The 8,360-nt window shown below is 49.7% G+C and overlaps 2 protein-coding genes across 4 annotated transcripts in view; one reads left to right on the top strand and one right to left on the bottom strand.

Moving 5' to 3' along the window:
• LOC113211484 (melatonin receptor type 1A-like) overlaps positions 1-8,360 on the bottom strand; it is a 65,609-nt gene that overhangs the window by 22,917 nt on the left and 34,332 nt on the right. The gene's annotated exons all lie outside the window — the stretch shown is intronic.
• Positions 4,862-7,805, top strand: LOC113211485 (uncharacterized). 2 transcript variants are annotated; one of them, XM_026429862.2, is made up of 6 exons: positions 4,862-5,040; positions 5,122-5,480; positions 5,567-5,724; positions 5,819-5,978; positions 6,326-6,410; positions 6,773-7,805. In XM_026429862.2, the coding sequence occupies exons 4-6, from the start codon at positions 5,849-5,851 to the stop codon at positions 6,996-6,998; spliced, it is 441 nt and encodes a 146-aa protein (XP_026285647.1). In that variant the 5' UTR covers positions 4,862-5,040; positions 5,122-5,480; positions 5,567-5,724; positions 5,819-5,848; the 3' UTR covers positions 6,999-7,805. The 2 variants fall into 2 exon arrangements, with proteins under 2 accessions (XP_026285647.1, XP_026285648.1); XM_026429863.2 differs by having other exon boundaries at positions 5,804-5,978.

Genomic DNA, 8,360 nt, shown 5'->3' with positions numbered 1-8,360 from the left:
ACAGGAGATTGGGGCACTACGGAAAGTCGCACTAAATCTGACGATGCGATATTCGGATTGCACTAATTGGGCACTAAATCATGGCACTATCGGTTGAATTTCTGCGAGCACTTTAAGGCCAGCTTCATGGAGCTTTTTATCACGAGTTTAGGGTACTAAGGATAATCGCGCTAAATCTGCCGATGAGATATCCGGATTGCACTAATTGTGCACTTAATCATGGCACTATCGATTAAATTTCTGCGAGCATTTTAAAGGCTAGCTTCGTGGAGCTCTTTAACACGAGTTAAGGGTACTACGGGTAGTCGCACTTAAACTGCCGATGAGATATTCGGATTGCACTAATTGGGCACTAAATCATGGCACTATCGGTCGAATTTTTGCGAGCATTTTTAAGGCCAGCTTCATGGAGCTCTTTACCACGAGTTTAAGGTACTACGGGTAGTCGGAATAAATCTGCCGATGAGATATTCGTATTGCACAGCGGCTAAGTCCCCCTCACGTAAGGAACCCCCAAAATGTAATTGTTATCTTTTGATATGTTTTTTCCCAGCACTTCAAAACGCACTAATACGTATATGTTGTGTGAACAAAACAAAACAAAATTCTTCACACTTACAATTTTTTTAGCAGTCAGCGACAGCGTAGAATGGATCGTTCCCTGGAACGTCAGCCCGTATCTCGCCTCTACGGCTCAGTCGGTAGTGCGCCCGCTCGGAGCGCGGGAGGTGGGCGGTTCGGTTCTCCAACGTTCTGAAATTTTTCTCAGGCCACCAAATTTCGAATGGACTTCAAACCCGTCCTTTCTCCTCGCCCCGCTCGTGGTGTCCCGATGGCGTAGTGGTTACCATTGTTGGTGGCATTGCGTCATAGGTGTCAGAAAGTTGTATAGTATTGTTGAAGTGTCGGCTCTGGGCCGGGGTTCGCGCCCCGGTGCCTTCCACCTCGCTGTGGTAGCGGGGTGGATAATAAGACCTAGAAACTGTCTGAAAAGGGCTCCATGACCTGTGGTGGGTCAGTACAGTTTAACCAACGTACGCCTCAACCGTCTCACAAATCCCGGGAGTATTCTCTGGGTACCCGTCGTTCCTGTTTAAGCGGGTAGTAGGCGACAACCCTGGTCAACAGTTGGTCGGATCTAACAGTCTGGCTGCTGGCGTGGACACACCGGTTCCCATCCGAACTCCGAAGTTAAGCACGCGGGGCCCCGTGTAAAAGCGGGGTGGGTACTCCCCCTTTTTCACATTCTTTGAAAAATAATTTGGTCCTAAACGGCGCCTCTATAGTCTGTTCGGAATTCGCTGGATGGTGCGCACCTCCACCGCTCCCCCCTCGCCCTCCGCGCCTGCACGCTAGTGCGTAGGCAACCCATCGAGCTGCCGCGTATTCTTACGGACACCCGGTACTGTTCTGAAGGGGAGGGGGGAGTACATCTTATGTTTCTGTCATGGTTTTATTTTTATAATCTTTCCTCTCCTCACCTCCACCCCCCACCGCCCTATTCGCGGGGAGTTTGATTTGTGATTCGACACATTTTCTTTACCCGTGTGGCATCCGAATTTTCAGCTGGACGTGTTTTGGCGTGTGCGAGGGCGGCCAGTTCATCGTGAACTCTTTCCTCACTAGCACTGATTGGCTGACGTCGACGAAGTTCTTGAACTGGCCGCCAGGACGGTCGATCCCTAGTGTCGGGAACGAGAACTTCGGCCGCGTCGACTAATCAGCGCCAAGGAGGAAGGGGTTCAGGGTTCTTTGAATCTGGTTTGCGTCACGTGAAATAGGTACCGTATTAAAAAGTTCAGACGAGAAAACTTGTGTCGCTTTCCCTCTCAATTTTCATTGTCAAGTTTCATTGACGAATCTCGTTGGTTACCATTCCATCCCCCCTCTGACAACTGCCGCTAGAGTGAGCCTCCCGCGAATCCCCCCACCCCGCCTTCCCCCTCCACTGCCCAGCCGCCGGGCCGCCGCCGCGCGCGCCGGCTGCGGAGCGGAGCGGATCGTCAGATCGGGAACAGCGAACAGCTGAGCTGAGCATCGCGTCGCTCCAGCTCCCGGCCCAGCTGGTCGCCCTCTCAACCTCGTGCTTCGCGATTCGTCGGCCGTGCAACTCGTCATGCTGCCTGTCCGTCTCCAGGTTGGACCAACGCGCCGCGCTCCCCGTCCCCAACAACTCCGTACGCGCGCTCACCCGGCTGTCGTCGCCGAGCTGGAGTTCGAGCCCGTCACCCGCGCCATCCGCGTCACCCGCGTATGCGCCTGTGCGTCGTCGCTGCAGCGCTCCCTTCCTCCCCTCCCACCCCGCCGGTCCCGCCGCCGGGCCTGGCCCATTCGACGAAGTGTTAGAAGAGAAGTGCAGTGTCAAGTGCATCGTGGCCAAATAAGTGAAAGTGTAGCAATGAGAGTCGAATGCAGTGTGTGCATGTGGGCTGTGAAGTGAATAAGTGTTCAAGTGTCCTCAAGCTCCGTTTGTCTCCGTTCCACTCGCCGTCGCTGCTGCTGCGCGCCGGACCGGGGCTGGCTGTCGACTCATGGTAGGGTAGACGACGGTACTTTGTTTTGCTCGTTTAGGAACATTAAAGATTTTGACTTCAGAGCGCAACAGTGGACAGTCCTCTTGCGCTCTTCGCCGTGGTCGGCAGGGTCAACCCAACCTTTATAATCGTTAAGGAACATTAAAGATTTTGACTTCAGAGCGCAACAGTGGACAGTCCTCTTGCGCTCTTCGCCGTGGTCGGCAGGGTCAACGCAACCTTTATAGTCGTCACAGCCGAAGGTCTGGCTTTTCACAGCACGGTCAGAGGCAAGGGGAGGAGGGGAAAAGGCAGATCTTTGGATGGGACGATTAAAATGGCTCTCTGCGTTCTTCACACTGATACCTCGAAACACATTACAACATGATACAAAATCCGACACCAGACACCAGTCGTGGCCGTATTAGCCGAAAGCCGCGTAGCCATGGGTAGTATGGAGGGGGGGGGGGGCGTCAAGAACCTCATCTTTATGTTCTCTTTGACGTCTTGGCTTTTTTATGTGGAAGAGATCAAATGATTTGAAGATCCAATTTCAGGTCAGTGATCAAATCGGCCCCATTTTACTGTGTTACGTTTGGCTTTGGTTTGTTTTAATTCCCCCCTGATTGTAGTTCTTGTCGGCAGGGTATCAATCGGTCCGCCAGCGAGGACACTAAGACGCTGTTTATCACCGTGCTCACCATCGCCGCCCTGCTCCTGCTCACTGTCACCACGCTCACCATCGACCTGCTCCAGCTCACCATCGTCGCCCAGCTCAACACCACCGCCCAGCTCGCTCAACACCACCGCCCTGCTTCTGCTCGCCGTCCGCCCGCTCAACGTCACCCCCGTCTAGCTCATCGCCGCACTGGTCACCACCACCCAGCTCACCGTCGCCCTGCTCACCATCGTCGCCCCGCTCACCATCGCAGTCCTGCTCAACACCACCGCCCTGCTCTTGCTCGCCATCCGCCCGCTCAGCGCCGCCCTGGCCCTGGTCACCACCACCCAGCTCACCGTCGCGCTGCTCACCGACGGCCTGCGCATCCCCCAAGGTATGTTTGTGCACTTGGGACCGGACAAGTCCCAGTCCATGTGATCATTTATTGACCTGTTCTCTTACCGCCCACCTCTGTTGCAGGAACCAGCCGCCGCGCCCCGCCGCGCCCCGCCACGCCCCGCCACGCCCCGCCGCGACTCTGATCCCCAGCCTACAACTGGACCTTCTGGCTGCTGTGGCCGTGGTCGGCAGACCACAAGTACGTCCCTCAAGCCTTACTTGTTGCACATTTGGCCCGCTTGCAGTGGCCCCGGTCGTTCCCTGAAGCCGCCCGTCGGCTGTTGGCTGGCGCGCCGCGCTGGGCCTTCCCTCGCTGGACCCGCGGGTCTCCCCCGTAGGCCCCCCTCCCCCCTGCGGGCCGCATCCCGTTTGAGCCGGGCCTACCTGCGAGGCTTTGAAATCTGGTCATATGAGCCGGGGCCGGTCAGTAAGCGCGCGTGACTCGAGGGGCCTGTGGCCGCCCCTGCCCGCCCACCAAACTGGTCATTTGCGCCGGCGTGTGCGCTGGGACGACTTGAACCTAAGGTTCAGGACCCTATGCCAAAGCGTTGCACGGAGCGATAGCTCATTTACTTCTTTGAATTTGGCTTGTTAGTTAAGGTTTGCTTCGTTTTCATTTTTGATACTGCTAAAATGTCATAAATATATTGTACGAAAACATCTAAAAGGACATCGGTCGTTCACTGAGAGCTCAGGAACCAATGCCAAAGCGTTGCGCGGAGCGATAGCGGAGTGCAACGCTTCATTGACAGTATCTTTACTGATCTGCTGTATTAAGTTAGGTTTGTTAGTTTAGGTTTGCTTCATTTTATTTAAAAGCAAAGCGGAGTGAACGCTGCATTGACAGTATATTTACTGATTTGCTATATTCAATTAGGTTTGTTAGTATAGGTTTGCTTACTAAAATGGAAAGATATTAACACTACGTGAATACTGCCTTAGCCCGTGTAGGAGAGTCAGCTGGCTTTGCCGAGCTCGGCTCCTTCGCAAAGGTATATGATATGCGCATTGCGGGAAACAGTGGCTATGCCCAAATAATTACTGTTCGACTTGGGCTTTTGTCTTATGTGAATCCGTGTGCCACTGTCTTGTCAGCCTGTTAGGCGTTAATGTTTTCGTAAACATAAAAATAAAAACAATTATTTGAAGGTATTTTAGTTGTTATTTCGTAAATATATTCCCCTGTAGCATTTCTGGAAGCCATCAAATCATAGAATGGGAACTGGCAATGGCAATTTTTCACCCGAGATTCAAGGTAGCAATGGACAGAACTAATCTAGAACAACCGCTGGTAGGCACCGGACTAATGACTTGTTCTGTTCCTCTTCCATGGCGCCGCTGCTCTGGCCGTCGAGACCTCGGCCGTCCTGTTGCTGCACCAAGCTGCTCGACTCGGACGCTCCCCCGGGACCCCGAGCAGTGCGTCTCCACGGCCTCGTCGGCGCCTCCTTGGTCGCCTACAAGCAGGTGGAGGACGGACTTCATCTGTAGTGGCTTCTTGTTCATTTATTGGGGGTTGCCTATTAATTTTGAATGATCATGCTGCAGAGTCTCGGTGGGAAGTCCGCTGCAGCCACCCACCTCGCCGTGGACAGTCAGCCTGCCCGGGACGTGCGCAGGACAACATCGCCGCGATCCACCGTTTGAGCTGCAGGAGAACTGACAGTGGTTTGCTCAGTAACCAGATGTTCGTTTCTCTAATTGCTTTTCCAGTTCCAGGCGCGTTCCAGTTCCGGCCTCGTTAGCAAGTCTCCGCGGCCGGCGAAGGCCTCCAGGACCTTCAGGACCTCCAGGACCTCCAGCTACACCACCAGCCCTCGCTCGCTGTCCTCGTCGTCGTCCTGGGCCCCGCCCTACTTGTGCTGGCACTCCGCGGGGGCAAACAAATTGTTGCCAAGGGTAGGGAGGTTGGTTGATGTCCTTTGGGGTTTATTATTTCCAGGATATGTAGTAATTTACTGACCTACTCCCTTGAAACCCGCTTCTGTTACAGGTAGCCTAGCCCCGCCGCGACTCATGACTCGGCCCCTCAGGACCTCGGCCGCCTTGTTGCTGCAGTGCACTACTGTGTTCGACTCGGACGCACCCCTGGGACATCAAGCAGTGCGTCACCACGGCTTCGCCCGCTCCCTCTTGGTCGCCTACAAGCAGGTACGGTTCTGATCTGTGATATTTAGTGGCTTCCTGTTTCTTTCGGCGCCGCTGTTACTCAGAAATTATTTTAATGTAGTTTTGTGCCTTTTAGAGAGTCTTCTTCTGAGGCGCGCCTGGTGCTATGCTCGCAGCCGGCGACGACACCAAGACTCCAGGACCCGCTCCGCCCCCGATACCCGACATTTTAGCCTACTATGAACGCTGCTGCCTTCAATGTTATCCCGAACAACTGGAGAAAGGGAGAGAAACCAGTAAGTTTTTCCTAGGCTCTCACTGTAAAATGCTTGCAACCTATATTCTTTGCAAGGTTGCAAAAGGTTTTTGAGCTTTGTATTATTGTAAAGAACCAGTTCGTATTGCAAAGAAACTGTTGGCAAGCGTGCAGAAAACAGATTCATATTACAATGCTTCATAATTTTTTGTAAGTTGCAAAGTAAATAGTTTGCATCTTATCTATGTATCTTTTGCAGTGGCTGAGATCTCTTGAACATACTCACATGCAAACAATTGATTCTCTTCAAAATGTTTTGCCGTCAGAGGAAAAGTATTTTGATAGCAGTTGCAAGTTGTTACAGTGAGTTTGCTTGTCCTCCTACAGGTGCGCAGCCCGTGTGTGGAGGTGACTGTCACAAGGATGAGAAGCAGAACTGGCGCAAGCGAGGGCCACAAGAGGAAGTAAGAAGGTGAGTTTGGTAATCTTGTCTTAGCAATAGTTGCCTAACCATGTTTCCCTTACGTTCACATAGGCCCATTTCTTTTCGTTTTTAATTGTAATGAATAGCTTCAGTACATTTCATTGCCCAAGCAGCAGAGAATTGTGACAAATAATTAATGTCAATCTTGTGACCTGTGACGATTCTCTGCTACTGGTGGTCTGGGGTGTTTAAGGTGATTCAAACATTTTTCTGGGGAAATGGTTTCAGACCACCAATAAAAACTTATTTGAAGTTTGTCTATTCCATTAACGTCATTTTGTTGTATAGGAGTACAGACTGACAGATTTGTTTTTCTTTCTGAAACATGTAATTTGCTATTCATGTTCCAGATGGCATTTCAACCTTGCTGTTCCGCCAGATGGAAGCCTTTCAACTGAATCAACAAGACGACAAGAACCATTCAACTGGATCAACAAGACACGAACCTTTCAACTGGATCAACAAGATGACAAGAACCATTTAACCGGATCAACAAGTCAAGAACCATGTAACTGTTTTCTTTGTAATCACCTTCATTCATCTCTGTACATTTCTACTGACTGGACTATCTCTTGACGATGACTTCTTATTCCTGCCTGTTCCTGCCTTCCTTTTCTTGCATCGTAGTGGAGTATGTTTATGTGGTGTTGGTAATAACATTTCGTTTGGGTTTTGCATGTTTGTGTTGTGCTTGTAATTTTATTTGGGGTCTAGGAATTCTGTGTAATTTCTTCCTCTCTAACTTGACCAAACTTGACACTTTTCTGAATATCTGAGTCATCTGCACACACTTCTATCATGCGTCGTTAAATCATAGTAAAACTGTAAAATTCACTGCTGTAAATGGTATTATTTCACTTATCACTCTTACGTGATGTGCTGGTATGATATTGTTTTATCAGTGTTCAGCATTTTTCAAATCAATTCTTATTATTCAGCAGTCTATGTACCCATTGTTTTCCCTAGTTAAATTGAGTCAATACTACTTATGTTCTGGTATAACTGATACATGCCCAAATAATTACTGTTCGACTTGGGCTTTTGTCTTGTGTGAAAACATGTGCCACTGTCTTGTCAGCCTGTTAGACATGCATTGTTTTATCATAGCGAAACTGTAGAACTCACTGCTGTGCTTGTATGGAATTGTTTTATTGGTGTTCAGAATTTTTCAAATCAATTCATATTATTCAGCAATCAATGTGCACATATTTTTACCTTAGTTAAAATTGAGTCAATAATAGAATGTTCTGGTCTAACTGATATGCCCAAATAATTACTGTTCGACTTGGGCTTTTGTCTTATGTGAATCCGTGTGCCACTGTCTTGTCAGCCTGTTAGGCGTTAATGTTTTCGTAAACATAAAAATAAAAACAATTATTTGAAGGTATTTTAGTTGTTATTTCGTAAATATATTCCCCTGTAGCATTTCTGGAAGCCATCAAATCATAGAATGGGAACTGGCAATGGCAATTTTTCACCCGAGATTCAAGGTAGCAATGGACTGAACAAATCTAGCTGAGGGTTGGATAGGTCGTTGATTGTCCAGGTCGGGGATGGCATGTGAAGTATTTATAATTTTGTGTTATGAATTGCCTCCAGCTGCAGTCATATTTTACTAATTGAATTTCAAATGGGTAATTTGAGGCTTTTAAAACACTATCCTTGACAAAGTTGAACTGAATCTATTCATGGGACTTGTGATACCAAAACTAACCCTGAATTTTTGTTTTTTAAAATAATGGAACACTAGTAACGAGTAATTTGTCGGCTGGGAGGAGATATGATGTATTTTATGAGTGGTGTAGATGCAATTTGTATGCAGCCTCTGATCTAGCCCCCTGGGCGCCTGCGAGATTCAGGGTAGGCCATCCCGCAGTACACGCATGCACTGCAAGCGAGATGTTGCCTACCTGCCAGGCGCTCGCTATGAGAGCTGCC

This window comes from Frankliniella occidentalis, unplaced genomic scaffold, assembly GCF_000697945.3.
Source record: "Frankliniella occidentalis isolate FOCC.00 unplaced genomic scaffold, Focc_3.1 Scaffold26, whole genome shotgun sequence".
Lineage (NCBI taxonomy): Eukaryota > Metazoa > Arthropoda > Insecta > Thysanoptera > Thripidae > Frankliniella > Frankliniella occidentalis.
Note: the sequence above shows the minus strand (reverse complement) of the source record. Positions and strands in the feature narration are given on the sequence as shown.

What these genes read in the sequence shown, in the direction of transcription:
- LOC113211485 (XM_026429862.2), top strand. Translation starts at nt 5,849, where the DNA reads ATGCTCGCAGCCGGCGACGACACCAAGACTCCAGGACCCGCTCCGCCC. An exon ending in GGAGAAAGGGAGAGAAACCA is followed by an intron (nt 5,979 to 6,325) that starts GTAAGTTTTTCC and finishes GTCCTCCTACAG; the next exon opens with GTGCGCAGCCCGTGTGTGGA. An exon ending in CCACAAGAGGAAGTAAGAAG is followed by an intron (nt 6,411 to 6,772) that starts GTGAGTTTGGTA and finishes TTCATGTTCCAG; the next exon opens with ATGGCATTTCAACCTTGCTG.